This window comes from Lynx canadensis, chromosome X (assembly GCF_007474595.2).
Source record: "Lynx canadensis isolate LIC74 chromosome X, mLynCan4.pri.v2, whole genome shotgun sequence".
NCBI lineage: Eukaryota > Metazoa > Chordata > Mammalia > Carnivora > Felidae > Lynx > Lynx canadensis.
In genome coordinates this window covers 27,885,636-27,905,148 of record NC_044321.2, presented here as the reverse complement: position 1 = coordinate 27,905,148, position 19,513 = coordinate 27,885,636, and the positions used below count along the sequence as shown (strand labels likewise).

At 36.0% G+C, this 19,513-nt stretch overlaps 1 protein-coding gene across 3 annotated transcripts in view; it reads left to right on the top strand.

Annotated features, from left to right (window-relative positions):
* Nucleotides 1–19,513, top strand: part of DMD (dystrophin) — a 1,834,617-nt gene that overhangs the window by 296,189 nt on the left and 1,518,915 nt on the right. For 2 of the 3 annotated variants that reach the window (XM_030304767.1, XM_030304768.1), the window contains exons 7-8: nucleotides 6,542–6,723; nucleotides 8,176–8,307. In XM_030304767.1, the coding sequence (XP_030160627.1) occupies nucleotides 6,542–6,723; nucleotides 8,176–8,307 (314 nt within the window). The remainder of the gene's footprint in view (nucleotides 1–6,541; nucleotides 6,724–8,175; nucleotides 8,308–19,513) is intronic. The other variant, XM_030304766.1, reaches the window with a different exon arrangement.

The following is a 19,513-nucleotide window of genomic DNA, read 5'->3' as shown; positions in this document are numbered from 1 at the left end:
TTTTTTTTTTTTTTTTATAAAACTTGTAAAAGGCTGACCAGACTTTGTGAGTGTACATTTATGCATCTGTTATCTCCGAAATCCCACTTCTTTCTGATTATACATGATATGCATTATAATCTGCTATTTCAATTTCTGCCTTTCTCCTGGCAGAAAACTGACCTGAGGTTTAGGCAGTGGAGGCTCTTGTTTAGATTTTCTCAGAGGTGTTTCAAGGTTGTGCCTGCCAGCTGGCTAATCAGACTTTTGGGAGGTTGATTGCCCAAGATAAGAACAGTTCTGTTGAAGACACCCGTTTCCTGACAAACTCATTCCCATTGACTTGTTAGGGGTGAGGACATACTGAAACAAAACTTTGTGGAACTTCTTTTTTTGTTGTTGCTTTTAGATCTTCACAGATACTTTTATTATAATATTGATGACAATATCTACCTATAAAGTTAGTGCTGAATAGAGAGTGTGGAAAATATAGATAGGACAAAAGAGAAAAGGAAGATTATTTTTAGTTTCACCAGTGTACCCATTTCACTAATGTCTTGAAGTATGATTCCCTCATGTTTTCTAAAGAAAAAAACATTGGGGTGCTTGGGTGGCTCAGTGGGTTAAGTGCCAGACTTCAGCTCAGGTCATGATGTTACAGTTTGTGGGTTCGAGACTCACATCGGGCTCTTTGCTGACAGCTTCGAGCATGGAGCCTGCTTTGGATTCTGTTTCTCCCTCTCTCTCTGCCCTTCTTCTGCTTGTGCTCTGTCTGTCTGTCTCTCTGTCTCTCTCAAAATTAAATAAACATTAAAAAATATTATATTCTTCATAAATTATACATTCTATTCTTTCGATGTTATAAAGAATTCATTTTTATATTTTATCAAATATTCTTCAAAAGTAACGTTTTGAATGGCTTTGTACTATTCATATCCAATTATATATTTGATCGTTTCTACCTCTCAAACTGTTAAGCCACTTGGAATGGTCTGAATTTCTTTTCTTTTTTGTATGATAATTTTTTGGTTTCATAAATACTGGTTACATTTTACATCAGGTTTGTATAAATCATCATTTGCATTTCTGATTATTTCTTTGTGGTGAATTCCTAGAAGGAAAATTAGTGGGTCACTGAATATGAATTTTCTTAAGGTTTTGGTAGACATTGCCAAAATATTTTTCATAAAATTTGGAACCAACTGGTAGTCATCCAGCAAAGTAGGAGCTTGGCCAAATCAGTGAAGCCTCTGCATCTTTGGTTGTTATTTTTCTGTCATTCTTTGATAATGTAGTAGGCAAAGGAATATAATTTAAAACCCATATCTGTATTTAATTTGCACTTCTTTAATACTGAATTTGCATTTTCATGTATATTTACTCGTCATATGTCATTTATTAGAAGTAGAAATCACTACTCTTATGGAGAATATCATTAATATTTGGTAATGGATCACAGGGTCATTATTTAAATAATGACTCTGAGATACTTGGTTTTTAAATACACTAACGGTAACATTTTTGACAAGAATGAAGGTAAGGTACTAAGAAGTCTGATGCATGGACTGGGTTCTAGTTCTGATTCTGACTAGCTTTTGAACCTGCCATCAAACCAGTGTGAAGTTCAGTTTCCTCATTTGAAAAATAATGGAATTTTCAGTGAATGATTTATTTGTTCCATTATATCCATCAATATCAAAATTCTGATTAGTATAGAAACACTCATCAGAATCAGTGTTATTGTTCATGAAATAAAACATTCTAGCAGTATTTATCAGTTCTCAACACTTTCATTCTGAGATGTCTTTAAAGATTAAGTTAGAAATTATTAATTTAAATGTTTGCAGCCATGAAACCGTTACATAGTAGGGTTTTAGTACAAAGATTACTTTCATCAAATTCTAAGTTCTTTTTGGGGAGTACAGGCACTTCTTTCACTTCATACATATTAATGTCTTGTAATAAAAAAAATGTAAATCACATCCCATCATTCTCACCCTCCTCAAATACTGTGGTACTCATTATCTGTAACATTATGTTGTACGTCAGTTGCTGTCTTACCCAATTCTCATCAATTTCTATGGCTTTAACTACTATATTCAGTTTCTCGACAAATATTTAGGTGCTCACAAAGTCCCAGGCATTGGCCTACGTGCAATTATCCTGAGTGAAGATCATCACAAGTCATGAAGTTTCTTTTGGTTTCTCATACATTGCTCAGTCCCTAATTATTTGTTGGGTGGCTCATCCCCTGAATACCTGTAATATAACAAAGGCTAAGCATATTCTATGATACATAATAATTGCTTTGTAAATATTTAATAAATGATGAATGACCTTTCCTTCCTACCAGCTTCTTGTGGCTTCCCGTTAATAGTACTAATGGTCTCCTACAACTAGATCTGTTTTTGTATTAGTAACACAAAAAACAACAATTGTAATATAGCAACAATATCAAGGTCTAATTAAGTTTACAGTATTTTCTAAGCATTATTGCATTTGATCTTCACAACACCATGATGAGATTGGGACTCTGGTTTTTATTTCACACATGAGGAAATGGAAATAAATGGTGTTAAGGGTTTTTCTTTACAAATATAAGTATTTAGGTACAGATTTTTAAAATTCCGAATCCAGATTCAGAATTGCTCATTCTTTCATTCTATCACACTCTCCTCTAAAAAAAAAAAAAACAAAAAAACAAACAAAACAAAACAAAACAAAACAAAAACCCAAAAAAAAACCTGTTAATTTTAACTTTACAAGTGAATTGCATCCATTGAATTTTATCAAATGATGAAATCATTGCTCGGTATTTGAAATGAAAACACAAAGGTGAATGTATCACTTACTTAAATAAGAGGGAACTATGCTGGTCAACCACAGTATCTCAAAATAGAGTTTTCTTGGGTTTGGGGGAAAACTGGGAGGTCAAGAGGTGTACATCTGTGAGCATTCAGAGATGGGAATAGGTTGATCTCACGTTTAGAAGCATGGTTGGTTATTCAGGTGAGACCACTATTAATTGGATTGCATTCAGAATTTTTTTTCATTGGAGTGATTTCACTTCTGATCAGACAACTTTCAAAAGGGAGGGATTGCCAATGTTGGCTTGAGGAAGCACAGTCAAGACCATCTAGTCAGGTAATTGTTAATTGATTAAATGAGTCTGAAACTTGTGTTGGGGCTACTTGTTACTATGACTACACAGCAAGTATTTCCCTCCTCCTGTCCTCCTCCATTTTATTCTCAGTTTATTCATCTTTGTACCCTCAGGGCTTAGGACAGAATTTTATATATAATTATTTTCAAAGACTGCTAAGTAAATGATTTGAAATCCAATGAAGTTGTTTTGGACCTATCTTAGAATTTCTGCCATGCGTTTTTTTTTTGTGTGTTTGTTTTTGCTTTCATTACAAAGTCTTGTTTAGTTCTCTAACACCTCCTCTCTGGATTGGGTCCTAGCTTCCAGCTTCCCTCCAGGTGTTTTTCTCCTTGACCCCATTCTACATTTAATAGTTTTACTTTACAAAAAAAATCAGTGCTGTCACACTCTTGGTCAAAAGTAGTCAGTTACTGTCCAACTTATTGAACTAAGGTCAAAATTTCTACTGTGCTATGGATGATCTCTCTACGTTTCACATATAACGTACACATTGTATCTTATTATTCACTATTCTCCTGTCTGTGGCTAAGATACCTGAAGGCACTGTGCCTGGGATGTTTCTAATCTCTTACCTCTGCACTTTTGCTTGTGCTTTCCCACTGCCTAGAATACCTTTCTCATTCCCCCGTTTCTAGCCAATGAATTCCTACACATACTTATTTCAGTGTCCTAGTCATAAGACTTTTCTGGTCCCCTACTAGTATATAATTTCTTCCTTTCTCTGAACATATTTAAGCACTGGTTGTACCAGTCAGAGGAACACATTTTAAATTCTGTTCAGCAATGTAATTATTTTGTACTTTTCCCATTATTTATTTATTGAACTATTGCAAATTGTGAGCAGAATGCATGAATTCTCTGTCTTGTTAATCTCCTGTATAATCTATTACAATTTTATAAATACAATAGGTCCTTAGTACATATATGTTGAAGTAAATTAACGTATTTTGGAATATCTAAGTTCCTTTCTTTAAGAAAAGAAATAGTGGATTCCATCTGCTGGTACAGCTAAATCCACATAACCTCAGAGATGGGAAGGTAATATATTGGGGCAAAAATGTCAATAACTTGGGCAAACAGTGTATATTTATTATAATGATTGATATTTATGAATATTTGCTTTCATCCAAAAGATGTTTTGTGTAGATAAAATGTACTATAATTTTTGACATTTGCTTGTGGTAATAGAAATAATTCCTGATTGATTTTTACCTTTATTTTTAGCATAACATATATTTGAGGCTGAAAATATACATGCACACTTTTATGTATCATATAGCAGTAAATACACATAGATCAACCTTTTTGGATCCAGTGTCTTTCTCACAGCATAATTGTATTTAATACACTAAAAATAGAATTCTAAATTATGCTCATTACAGATAAAACTGACTAGTTCATAGTGAGAAGAAAGAAAACATTTTTGAGTTTCAAAATGTGGTAAAGAATTGTGGTATCCACCATACAATGAACACTTGAAAAACAGTTATCAAATGAAGGGGAGATTTTAGTCTTTGGAATTTCAAAGCTAAGTTAGTAAGATTTCTGGTTCTTCCTAAAATATTACTGGCAAAAACTTACTTTTTTTTAAATGTTTTTATTTATTTTTGAGAGAGAGACAAGAGTACAAGCGGGGGAGGGGCAGAGAGAGAGAAGGAGTCACAGAATCTGAAGCAGGCTCCAGGCTCTGAGCTGTCAGCACAGAGCCTGATGTGGGGCTCGAACTCATGAACCGTGAGATCATGACCTGAGTCGAAGTCAGACACTCAACTGACTGGGCCACCCAGGCGCCCCAAAAACTTACTTTCACCATCTGGTGGTTAATAATTAAATTATAATAAGGAGCAGAGAATATGTACCATAAAACTTTGTACCTCCCAGCCTTATGCATTTAAGTGCCCAGTAAGTATCTTTAAGGGAAAAAATAAAAGGCAAAACAATGAAGTGGCAGATAATAAAGCAGTCTGCTTCTTGTGTAATTTTTTTCAACCCTTGTTACTGAAAGTATAGTCTTCAAGCCAGCAGCCTCAATATCACTTGCAACCTTATTGGAGATGCAAAACCTCAGGTTCCACCCCTGACCCACTGAGTTTGATTCTGAGCTTAAAAAGATCCCCAGGTGATTCATATGCACATTAAAAATTGAGAAGTACCGTGTTATACTATGGATAGAGGCAGACCGGAATATTAGTTAAATTTTTCCTCTTCTGTAATTATTTTTAAAAATATTTTAAAAAGAGTTGTTCTAATTAATCATGTTCCTGATTTTTGTGAAGGCATGGACGAAGTGACTTATTCAATTTACATTTATGTTAGTGGACTCGAGATTTGAATGTTGGCTTTTTTAGTCACAATCAGAATACCTGACCAGAATATACACATTTAACTTAAAACGGATCTTTTCATGCTAGCTAAGTTAAATTTATGGCAAGAAAAATGCCTGGCACATTGCTCCGTAGTTGTTTTGGCCTCCCGCCAGGATTTATGTTTTAACACTTCTGGGATTAATGATACACTTCACATAAAGGATTATTTTTACATCTTGGTTCCCTGGAATGAGCGCAGTGGGTAAATTGTAATGCCAAGTAGCAAAAGAACCTTTTGAAGGACCTGCCACTTACTATGTGTGTGATTACAAATTATTATTGACTTTAAATGCTGGGTTTCTTCAATTCCCTGGATGTGGCAAAGGACATAATGTCAGATCAACTTTTATGTGAAGGACTTTTAAATTTATCTCTGGAGTGTGAGAAGGAAGGTAACATCTGACTCTAACAGATGTACCAAAATGTAAATACACGTTTTTAATATACTTAAGGAATATTACAAATCATATACATATGGTATATTGTTTTATTTTATGTTTATTGTGGAAATGCATGGTTCATTTCAACACAGAGACATATTTCGCATTTTACATACTTAATCACCAGCAAAAATTTGATTAGATGGTGTAAGCTTTCTTTACTGGACGCCAAGGCATTAAGCTCTTTTGTATAATTGTGTAATTACCAATGCACTATTGTAATTGACATGTTAATACAGCTTTCCATGGAAAGGAAGATATAATCTTTTATTTGTGTTTCTTATCTAATGAAAACCAGTCTCTTAGATGGGCTAGTTTGGCAATTTGACTTAGGAAAAAGTATTACGGAATGAAGTTTTTATGTGAACAAGGAAAAGAAATTAACTTTAGTGCTCCTCTCATTGGTCTGCCAAATTGGAAGGACAATTTAGGCCTGATTATCATGTTCTAATTAGTCTCTGGAGGACATTCATGGGCAATCGAGTGCTCATTAATGTGTCTTCTTCCTGTAACATTGATTTGTTCATTCCCCTTTCAGAGACTCAAATATAGAAACCAAAAATTGATGTGTGGTGTTAATGTGCTTACAGATGTTGCTACCACTTATCCAGATAAGAAGTCCATCTTAATGTATGTCACATCACTCTTCCAAGTTTTGCCTCAACAAGTGAGCATTGAAGCCATCCAGGAAGTGGAAATGTTGCCAAGGCCATCAAAAGTTACTAGAGAGGAACACTTTCAATTACATCATCAAATGCACTATTCTCAACAGGTAAAGTATCAAAAGAGTAACTGATATCAGTGATACTTTCTATTGTATATACATTTTTAGCCATCATACATGTACATATCTATTATATCTATGGATATACACACAAACGTGTCTACATAGCACAATGCGGGTGTGTGTGTGTGTGTGTCTATTTCTTTATCCATCTACATATAAGTATCCATAGGCATCTATGAGTAGATGGATAAACTCTGTAAACCTTCTAAATTTTAACTGATAGAATGGATTATAATATTATTTTCAAAGCACATTATTAAAATACTCTGCCAGGTTGCCAGGGTGCCTGGGTGGCTCAGTCGGTGAAGCATCTGAGTTTGGCTCAGGTCACGATCTTGCAGTTTGTGAGTTTGAGCCGTGCATTGGGCTCTGTGCTGACAGCTCAGAGCCTGGAGCTTGCTTCAGATTCTGGTGTCTCCCCCTCTCTCTGCCCCTCCCATGCTCATGCTCTGTATGTCTCTCAATAATAAATAAACATTTAAAAAAAAATTTTAAGTAAAAAAATACTCTGCTGTTGATAGGCACTATATTATAATATGGAAAACAATATATTGCATATATAAGAATATGGAAAACAATATATTGTGTAAAACGAAATAAAATAAAAGACAAAGTCATATATGTATGAAACTTTTCTATGTGAGAACAAAGAGCTAGAGCAAGAGCAATGGCAAGCACTCTGTTTAATAATACTTTCTTATTTTTAGTGGCCACCTGCTGATGCATTAACAAATTTTCATTACTTAAGGTAACGTTTTTGATAAAAGTAGTTCAAAATGTTTTAAATAAAAGTTAAATGGAGAATACTTATAAAGATTTTTATTATTGTACAGAATCTAGTAGGATTCTTTTGTTACATGTCTTGTTCTTACTCCCAGTATTGGCTATTTGCGGTGTTTTCTTTTACTTTCTTTGACACATGCAATGATGAGAAAACCTTTTAAAAAGAAACCTTTTTTAAAAAGCCTTTTATTAAAATTCCTGCTGAAGGCGTGGAAAGCTTATCTTAGGCCTAATTGTTTCACTCTACCAAGATAGTTCTATATTTAGGTTATGACAGCTCCATTTCTTTCCAGGATATTGACCTGATGAATTCCGGTTTTGTTTACTTGGAGTTCAGAGAATATTGCTTTTGGGTGCCTGTTTTTGCCAGATTGAAGAGCACCATCCCATATTAGTGCTGGAGTTGTGTCAGGATGGAATCCTTAGAGTTGACTCCCACTCTCATACCTTCCCTGATTACCATGACGTTGAGCACCAGAATTCTTGGAGTATACCAGTTTCTAATCCAACTATGTGCATTTCAAATTAGACAGTTCACCTCACTGTTTCCATTTAATGTTTGTTTTTCTAGTGTGTTGAAAAGCATTCCTTCCAGGGTTACTTATGATGTCTCCTCCTCCCCTCTGTCCCCTTCCCCCTAACCCTACTCTGCAGATCACAGTCAGTCTAGCACAGGGCTATGAACGAACTCCTTCCTCTCCTAAGCCTCGGTTCAAGAGCTATGCCTACACACAGGCTGCTTATGTCACCACCTCTGACCCCACAAGGAGCCCACTTCCTTCACAGGTCTGTCAACATTTACTCTCCGTTCTACAAACCAAAGAATTTCCTCATCCAAGATAAGCTAACATGGCTTTTGTTTGAATTTCGCAGTGCCTTTTTTCTCCTTCATCAGGAGCTGTTTCATTGTTCCCAGTTGTATTAGATGTTGTCACGTGATGCTCTTTTGTTATTGAGACTTCTCTAGGTGTAATATATGTTGATTCTTCATGCATGGGCATTCTTAGAATAGTGGTGTGTGCTTTCATTTTATAGTTACCCGTAAGGTTCTCTTTTTATAAAAGTTCCCAATGGTTACCCAAAAATGCAAACATCATTGAAGGCTTACATATGTAATTTTTAAAAGAGTAGAAAAATGGAAGAAATTTACTCGTCACACTATTTGGGGAAACGTTTCTAGATATATGATACCGAAAGGAAATAGATACTCTGTATAGCTGTTCTTATTAGATTTTCATTCTGGAAAAATGTATTTATTTTCCATTTCAGAAAAATATAACTATAAGCTTCTTCATATGGTACATTTTAATTGTGCTGATTTAAACATGTGTATAACATGCTCTGTATTATTTATACAAGAAAGTCAGTCACACCCAAAGCAGGTCAGATTCTATGCACCATTTAATACTTCCCACATAAAGAGTCTGCTCATTGGAGTCTTCCATTATTGTAGTGTTGTAGGAAACCTAAAAATACAAGAAATTAGAGCATGGTATATATTAGAGCATGGAAATGAAAGGTGTTAGACTTGTGTGATTTCCTAGAATTTCTCCTTAGAAGAAAACTATTTTGTTTAATAGACAATTTGAAAAACTCTTAAGAAAGTGACTTTTATCAAAAATGTAGTTTGGAGCACCTGGGTGGCTCAGTCGGCTGAGTGACCAACTTCAGCTCAGGTTGTGATCTTGAGATCTGTGAGTTTAAGCCCCGCATCAGACTCTGTGCAGACAGCTCAGAGCCTGGAGCCTGCTTCAGATTCTGTGTCTCCCTCTCTCTCTCTGCCCCTACCCCTGCTTGCATGCTTGCACACGCTCTCTCTCTGTCTCAAAAAATAAACATTAAAAAAAATGTAGTTTTGAATGGGAATTAAGAAGAGGAATTAATGTAGTTTATGAATGGGAATTAAGAAATCATAGAGCTGATCCTGTGTGGTGAAAAATACATTTTTAGAGGCTCATCGATTTTTTAGAATAGTGGTTGTATTTAATTAGTGATTATTAGTGATTATTTTGCACAGTTAATTTATGAGTAAGGCTAAAATTCTTAACCAGGGAAGCATACTTCAGGGCGCAGTTATGCCCTCTATCCTTGGCTAGGTTTCTGGCAAAGCTGAACAAAGGAGACTGGGTGAGAACATTTGTGTGACTCAGACTCATTTCGAGTTAAATTGCCATCCATGTTTCTACAAAGGTTAGTTGTATAATCTTGAATAAGAAACTTAATCAGTTTTCTCATTATTAGTAAAAAAAAAATAGTTCTGCCAGACATTACTGAGTGTTGCCATATGCCAAGTATGCATATTACGTGAACTAATCAAATTCTTATAACATTTCTTAGAGATAGGAGATGCTATTTTGACCCCATTTTAAGTTTCAGTGTATCTGCCCTTTTCTTCCTCTTCTTCCTCCTCCTCTCTCCTATCCTCCTCACTGCCTGACTCTCTGGACTCTTTTCTTCACCACCTTCCCATTGAAACCTCCAAGAGGTAAAGAAAAGGAGTGGCTCCTAAAATAGAGGAGCATGAGCCAAGACACAGAGATAAGTCCTTTTTCCTCTTCGTTATCACTTTATTGAGCTGCCTTTTCCAGAAGGTTTTCTCCAGTGCCTCTTCTGGCAGCACATTTTTACCTCATTACCAGCTCATTAAGGCCCTGCTCAGGTATGACTCCTTAATGAAGTAATTATAAGTGGACCTAATTTTGCTAGACTCTGTTTGTTCATTCTACCTTTGTGTAAATTTTACACAATACATAATGTGTCATAAAATAAAAATATGCAACAAATTCACTTACCTGTTTTATTTAGCCTAGGCCATTGAAATAAACTTAATGGTATCCTTTAGAAAAGAAGCATGATTCACAGTTGGTGAGGAATGATATGTTCTGCCTGTTTCTATAGGAAGCACATCAGAAGATGATGTTACACGCAGTTAGGTTTGATAAGTTTATATCTTAACTATGTATAAGAAAAAAATTTTCTGAAGTGTTGCTCAGAGGGACTGAGCCCGTACAGTCCCCTACAAGTTGTGTCTGATTCACTTCAAATGAACTTAGGACAGACTAGACTGGACTCCATTAGGGAGTGGCATTCAAGTGGTTTACTTGGTGGTTTACAAAGAAGGGGGTGAAGTTTTCCGTAATGGGAGAACGAGCTATGTGGGTGACTGTCCCCGATGGAAAACATAACATTTATGAATTATCTTAAAAGTTCCTGATATATTAGAAACATCAATTATGCCCATCTGTCCTAAACTTGAAAAATGTGATTTATAACCTTTGTAGTTTGCAAACCTGTTGGGGTCAAGCAGTCTGACCTACCTTAGGATTCCTACCTGTAAATGCGTTTTTCTCATAATTTGCCAAGAAGAAATACTAACTGCTTTCCTTTATTTTACCCCAGGTTTCCTTTATTGTTAACACTTTCCTGCCATCCATCCTTGGATGGGGGACATTTTTTTTTTAATGGTTATACTTAATTCCTATTTTTATGAGTTTGATCATGTCTCTCATTCTACTCCTAATTTTATATCAGAAATAATCAATATCTTGGGGCGCCTGAGTGGCTCAGTCGGTTGAGCGTCTGACCTGGGCTCAGGTCATGATTTCACTGCACATGAGTTCAAGCTCCACGTCGGGCTCTGTGCTGACAGCTCGGAGCCTGGAGCCTGTTTCAGATTCTGTGTCTCCCTGTCTCTCTGCCCCTCCCCCACTCATGCTCTGTCTCTACCTCTCTGTCAAAGATAAATAAACATTTAAAAAATGAAAAAACAAAAAGAAATACCCAGTATCTTTTTCGCCTTCAGTTTCTTTCTCTCTTGGCACCTAACCCTGTTTAAACCTCCTCTGGGCACTTAGACCCGTCTGCATAATACCTCTTCCCAAACACATCACTCCACTTTATCTTGTTCATATTTCATATATTGTTATGTGACTCTTTCTTTCATTTATTACCTTCTGTAGAATAGTCTATGGTTTATTCATTTATTTATTCAGCAATTACGCTTCATCAGCAAATCAAATGTCATCTTTTCAGCTTTCAGGCTTTTCACCGTAATTGAAATAACTTCTCACAGCCTCTAGACTCATCAGGTTCTTCTCTATCTCTCTTCTCTATCTCTTTCATTATCTGGCTATTTCTCCTCTTGTAACTCCCGTTGTATAAGATCTCTTGATCCACTTATTACACTCTCTCTCTTATCAATATGATACAATTTCCTGGCTTCACGCTGTATGCAGATGACCACTGTTATCTGTGTTTTCACCCACTTCCAATATCTTTTGAGTTACAACCACATCTCCAACTCATTTTCAACTCTTGGGGATATATTTATACCTTGATGTGCACTGATTTCTTAAACCTAGCATGTTCCGAAGTGAATTTGGTTTCATTGCTCACAAACCTGTTTCTTGCCCTTTTTTGTTATGTAAGTGAGAATGTTAGCAGTGATTGAGACTTAAATGTGTGACATACTCTTTGGTCTCTATATTGATCTGATATTCAGTTAAGAGACATGCAGAGTCAATTCATTCTTTACAACATAGCTCCATCAAGTTATGTCCCTGATGTTTTGTCCTCTGGTTCAGGCCCTCAATACATGTCTTGTAGATTACAGAAATACCTTTGCAGTCAGTATCACTATCTTTTTCTGAGTCCCCGCTAAATCAGATTAAATTTCCATATTAACAGCTTTAGTAATATCACTCACAAAACTTTTTTCACTTCCTTTTGCCTTTATAACAAGTCTATTCTCTTAAATTTCATCTAGGAACTCCATGATCTATTATCTATTTATACTTTCATGCTTATTTCACAGTAGCCTATTTCAAGTTTTCTTTATTCCAACCAAATTAAATCACTTGCTGTCCTCCATCAGTGCCAAGAAGTTTCCCATCTTAGCGTTCTGGGATCTCTCAGCCTAGAGTGACTTTTGTCTCCTTTCAATTGGGTACTTTAATCCAGATTTCTTGACCTAACCAGTAAGTGGCAGAGCCTAGATTCGTGTTCAGATTTATCTAACTAGAAGCTAATGTTCTTCATACTAATACTGAATGTTCTTTACTATTATATGTATGTATATGCAGGATTACTTACACATGGAGTATTCATTTATGTAATCATTTAACACTTTTTTAAAATTTTATTCATTTAAATTAACGTTAGTTGACCTACAGTGTAGTATTGGTTTCAGGAGTAGAACCCAGTGATTCATGACTTATAGACAACACCCAGTGCTCATCCCAACAAGTGCCCTCCTCAGTGTCCATCACCTGTTTAGCCCATTCCCTCCCCACCTCTCCAGCAACCCTCAGTTTGCTCTCTGTATTTAAGAGTCTCTTATGGTTTGTCTCCCTCTCTGTTTTTATCTTATTTTTCCTTCCCTTCCCCTGTGTTCATCTGTTTTGTTTTTTAAATTCCACATGAGTGAAATCATAAGCTATTTGTCTGTATCTGACTGACTTATTGTGCTTATCATAATACACTCTCATTCCATGCATGTTGTTGCAAATGGCACGGTTTCGTTCTTTTTGATTGTTAAGTAATATTCCATTGTCTATATACATACCACATCTTCTTTATCCATTCATCAATCGATGGACATTTGGGCTTTTTCCATATGTGCCAGGTATTATTATATGAGCGAGTAATTGATCAGTAAACAAACTTACAAAATAATTCCTGCCCTAATGGAATAGCATAGCCTTATGGGAGAGTCAAAATAGGAAAAAGATAAGCATTATGAATAAGTAAAATAGTATTTCAAATAATAGGCAAGTAATATGTATTAAGTAAAGTAAAATTTAGTAGTAATTACAATAGTGCTAAAAAGAAAAAAGGGGGGAGTAGAATATGCAGTATGTGTGGCAATTGGGGTAGTCAGAGAAAATAAATTTTGTATAAATACTGGAAAGAGGTGTGGATCTCCGGGAGAAGACAAACCCATGAGGAGGAGATACAGATGGTGTAAAAGCCCTGAGTTGTGGGGATACTTGGACTACTCAAGGAAAGGTATGGGTGAGGGGCCCAGTGCTGGGAGATGGTATCTGAGCTGTAATAGTACAGCAGATCACACAAGGCCCAGTAAGTAGTGAGGACTTTGGTTTTTATTACCAGTGAGGTGGAAGGCTATTGGAGGAACATTATTTCAACATGGCTGCTGTGTGGCAAATAGACTAAAGGAAGCAAGGATGGAAATAAGGGGACTAGTTAGAATGCAGTTGCAATAATCCACACAACATGTGAAAGGAGGTTGGATCTGCAGTAATTTCTTTTTTCACCCCATTAAAATTTTTTAACATAAAATTTGGTGTCTTGACCATTTTTGTTTTTTTTTTTTTTTTTTTTTACTCGGATGTGAAGTTCAGTGGTATTAAGTACATTCATAAAATTGTATAGCCATCGCCATCACCTTGTATTTCCAGAACTCTTTTCATCTGGAAAAATGGAAAGTCAGTATCCATTAAACAATAAGTCCCTTTGATTTCTTCCCCTTAGCCCCTAGTGATGCTACCATTCTGTTTCTATGAGTTTAGCAGTTTGTCTTTGTTTTTATTCTTTTAGATTTTACCTATAATGAGATCATGCAATATTTGTATTTCTGTATCTGGCTTATTTCACTTAATATGATATCCTTCAGGTTCATCCATGTTGTCACAGATGGCAGAATCTTATTCCTTTTTAAGGCTGAATTATATTCCATTCGGTATATATACACCACATTTTCTTTCTCCATCCATCCATGTATGGACATTTAGATGGTGTTCGTATCTTGGCTATTGTGAATATTGATACAATGAACATAGGAGTGCTGATATCTCTTTGAGATACTTTTTTCATTTTCTTCAGATATCTATATCCAAAAGTGGGATTGCTGGGTCATACGGTAGTTATATATATATATTTTTTAATTTTTCAGGAACCTCCGTACTGTTTTTGTTTTTGTTTTTGTTTTTTTTTATAATGGTTCTATCAATGAGTATGATGCATAGTAGTTGAAATCTAGATAATGTTTTAGACAACCTAAGGATTTGCTAATACAGTGTAGATTGCTTGTTGCTGCATTCTTAGAGAATATTGTGTTATAAAGAAATCAGAACTTCTAAGAGGTGTTAAGCATTAATTGTAAGTAAACTAGTAATTTATGAAACCCTTGTGTTAAATTTAGCTGATTAGTTGAGCTCCAGGTGAGGTATGGGATTGTTGAATCAGTATATTGTACATAGCACTTGATGTAATATAGCACTTGATTTTAATTAGCTGGTATTAAAATAAAAACATAAAAAAATTAAAAAACAGGTGCTTCTGGGTGGCTCAGTAGGTTAAGTGTCCGATTTTGGCTCAGGTCATGATCTAGCAGTTTGTGAGTTCGAGCCCCACTTTGGGCTTTGTGCTGACAGCTCAGAGCCTGGAGCCCATTTCAGATTTTGTGTCTCCCTCTCTGCCCCTCCCTCCCTTCCTCTCTCTCTCTCTCTCTCTCAAAAATGAATAAACATTAAAATTAAAAAGCTAAAAATAATAATAAATAAAAAAATTAGCTGATAAGGAAGCTAATAGCTTGTGAGACATAGGCATAGATCAAAATGTATATTAATTATAGATAGTCACATAACCTAGTACACGTGGTAAAAAATAGAGGAAATAAATAATGGAATACACAAAAGTGTTACTTGTGGATAGAAAGAGATGAAAAGACCAAATCATAAGGTGTGATCATATCATCTCTGTGTTGTTAGCTACATCATTCCTAAATTGGCTACCCGCTGACGATAGTCTCTATGGTCTCATTACGATCTCCCAGTGTTCAACATAAAAATGCAAATAATTCCCATGGCTCTTTAGCAAACTAATTGATGAGCTACAGCTATGGTCAGGTATACGTGTCCCTGTATCTCTCTAGTAGAACAAGTATATGTGGTGGCCTTAGACATCTTCTGTCTATTGTACCCCTCCCTCAAATCTCAACTTTGGTTCTGTCCACTGCACCATCATCAGGAAAAATTGACAGAGCAAAACATATGAACATTGTACAACCCAAGATTTAAATAGTGTGGTCCTTCCCACTGTTTGGTCTTATCCTATCTGCATTCCCTGCCTCCCATTTCTTTAATCTTGCTTCTTGCTATATGGTAGGATTTAAACATGACAGTTTGGTCACTGAGCCTTTCGGTTTCATAATCTCTGGGATGGCATACCTGGTAGCAGAATTGGAGGCCACCACTGCATCAAGATGTTGCCCCACATGACATAGTGGGTGTGAGTTATGAAAGAATTCAAAGAACCAAGAATTACTGCAAAGTGTAGTCTTAAGCAATGAGAAGAATGGAGTTGCCACTAAACAAGACAGGCTCATCTATAGGAGGAGCAGTTTTGGACGTCAGGTTAGGAGCTTGCTTTTGAACATGTTAATCGTTATTTTTTAATTTTTAAAATTTGAGGCATAATTGACATAAAACATTATATTAGTTTTATATGTACAACATAATGATTTGATTTGATATTTATATATATTGCAAAATGCTCATAAGTCTAGTTAATATCTGTCACCATACATAATAACAGAATTTTTCCTTTGATGAGAACTTTTAAGATTTATTCCCTCAGCAACTTTCAAATAGGCAGTATAGTATTATTAACTATAATCACCATGCTGTACATTATATCCCCATGACTTACTTATTCTGTAACTGGATGTTGGTACCTTTTGGCTCCCTTCACCCATTTTGCTCACCTCCCCACCCCTGCCTTTGGCAACCACCAATGTGTTTTCTGTGAATTGGTGTTGTTCTTTTTTAAGATTCCACATATAAGTGGGATCATACAGTATTTGTCTCTTTTGACTTACTTCACTTAGCATAATACCTGCTAGGTCCATCCATATTTCTGAACACTCGGAAGTGGGATTGCTTGATCACATAGTAGTTCTATTTTTAGTATTTAGAGCGACCTCTGTATTGTTTTCTGTAGTGGCTGCAACTAATTAACATTCCCACCAGGGCGCCTGTATGGGTGGCTCAGTGGGTTAAGCCTCTGAGTCTTGGTTTCAGTTCAAGTCATGATTTCACGATTTGTGAGATCAAGCCCCACGTTGGGTCTGTGCTGACAGTGTGGAACTTCCTTGGGATTCTCTGTCTCCCCTCTCCCTGCCCCTCCCCAACTTGCACGGTCTCTGTGTCTCTAAAATAAATAAAGAAACTTAAAAAAAAAAAAAAACATTCCCACCAACAATGCACGAGGGTTTCTTCTTCCCAAATCCTCACCAACACTTGTAATTTTTTGTGTTCTTGCTAATAGCCATTCTAACAGGTGTGAACTGATAGCTCATCGTTTTGATTTATATTTCCCTGATGATTAGTGATGTTGAGCATCTTTCCATGTGCTTGTTGGCCATCTGTATGTATTCTTTGGCAGGATATGTATTCAGATCTTCAGCCCATTTTTTAATCCAATTATTTATTTATTTATTTTTCACTATTGAGTTGTAGGAGTTCTTTATATATTTTGGATATTACCCCCTTATTGGCTATATGATGGACAAATATTTTCTCACATTCATTTGGTTTCCTTTGCTGTGTAGGAGCTTTTCAGTTTGACGTAGTCCTGCTTGTTTATTTTTGTTCTGTTTGCCTTTGCTTTCAGAGTCAGTTTCAGAAAATCTTCCTCAAGCTCAAGGAGCTTACTGGCTCTGTTTTCTTTTAGCAGTTTCATGGTTTCAGGTCTTACTTTCAAGGCTTTAATCCATTTTGAGTTAACTTTTGTGTATGGTGCAACATGGTGGTCCAGTTTCTTTCTTTTGCATGTGGCCATTCAGTTTTCTCAACATCATTTATTGAAAAGATTGTCTTTTCCCCATTGTATATTCTTAACTCTTTTGGCATAAATGAATTGTCCATGTATACATGGTTTATTTCTGGGTTCTCTATTCTGTTCCATTGATTTATGTGTCTCTTTTTTTGTCAATATCATACTGTTTTGATTACTATAGCTTTGTAATATAGTGTGAAATTAGGGAGTATCATGCCTATAGTTTTATTCTTTCTTAAGATTTCTTTGGCTACTCAGGGTTTTTTGTGGTACTACACAAATTTTAGAATTGTTCTAGTCTGTGAAAAATGCCATTGGAATTTAGGTAGGAATTACATTGTATCTGTAGATTGCTTTGGGTAATATGGACATTTTAATATTAATTTTTCTAATCCATGAGCATGAAATATATTTCCATTTAGTTGTATTCTCTTCAGTTTCTTTCATAAGTGCCTTACAGTTTTCAGTTTTCAGGTCTTTCACCTCCTTGGTTAAATTTATTCCTAGGTATTTATTCTTTTTGATGGGATTGTAAATGGGATTGTTTTCTTGATTTTTCTGTCTTATAGTTATTAATGTATAGAAACACAGTGGATTTCTCGATATTGATTTTATATCCTGCAACTTTACTGAATTCTAACAGTTTTTTGTTTTGTTTTGTTTTGTTTTGGTGGAGTCTTTAGAGTTTTCTATATATAGTATCATGTCATCTGCAAATAGTGACTTTTTTTTTACTTTCTTTTTTTAATGTTTATTTATTTTTGAGAGAGACAGAGACAGAATGTGAGTGGGTTAGGGGCAGAGAGAGAGGGAGACACAGAATCAGAAGCAGGCTTCAGGCTCTGAGCTGTTAGCACAGAGCCCAACACAGGGCTCAACCCATGAACCATGAGATCATGACCTGAGCCGAAGTTGGATGCTCAACCGACTGAGCCACTCAGGCGCCCCATATATATATTTTTTTACTTTCTATTTGATTGGATTTTATTTCTTTTACTTGTCTAATTGCTCTGGCTAAGACTTCAAATAATACTATGATGAATAAAAGTGGGCAGAGTGGGCATCCTTGTCTTATTCCTGACCTTTCACCTTTTCACCATTGAGTATGATGTTAACTGTAGGCTTGTCATACACAGCCTTTATTATGTTGAGATATATTCCCTCTCTACCTCCTTTGTTGAGGTTATGATGAATGGATATTGAATTTTGTCAAACACTGTTGCTGCATCTTTTGAGGTGATCATAGGACTATTTTTTGTTTTGTTGATGTGATGTATTATGTGGAACAAGTTAATCTTGAGATGCTCATGAGACTTGCATATATATATAAATTTTTTTAATGTTTATTTTTGAGAGAGAGAGAGACAGAGAGACAGAGCATGAGTGGAGGGAGGAGCAGAGAGAGAGGGAGACACAGAATCCAAAGCAGGGTCCAAGCTCCGAGCTGTCAGCACAGAGACCGTGGGGCTCAAACCCACGAACGGTGAGATCATGACCTGAGCCAAAGTTGGGCGCTTAAAAGACTGAGCCACCTAGGCGCCCCAAGACTTGCATATATATAAATCTGGGTTTCTTAGGTCAGAGTTGAGGATAAGTAATTTGAAGGTCATTAACAACATAGATAGTGTTTAAATCCATTGTCCTGGAAGAGATCACCTAGGAAATAAAGTACAGTAGATAAGACATCCCGATACTTAAGGATAAGAAGGAACCAGCAAAGAGTATAATAAGGATGGCCAGAAGGGGGGAAGGAAAAAGGAGAAGCGTGTGGTATTCCAGCAGCCAGGAGAAGAAAGCATTTCAGGGACAGGACATTATTTTACAGGATTAAGTATTGCTGATTACTTCAAGTAACAGTGGGCTTGAAAATTAACCAGTGAAATGTCAATGAGGTAGGGTCCCTGGGAAGTCCCTGATATATAGCAGTTATCACAGTGGAATTACTAATAACATCTCTGTGCAATCTTCAAACTTCCATTTTGGCTAATAAGTTACATGCTCATTCTAGCCAATATTCACCTTGTTAAGAACAATTCCAGTGGATTGTGTGTTTTTGTGGGGATATCGCTGATCAGAGCGGATTCAAGATAGAATGAAAGTGATGGGCTACCTGCATTAAGGCACTTAACCCTACACTGAAAAGTTTATGTCCACATGGACAAAAGCATCTTTCTTTTGGATTACCCCATCCTGC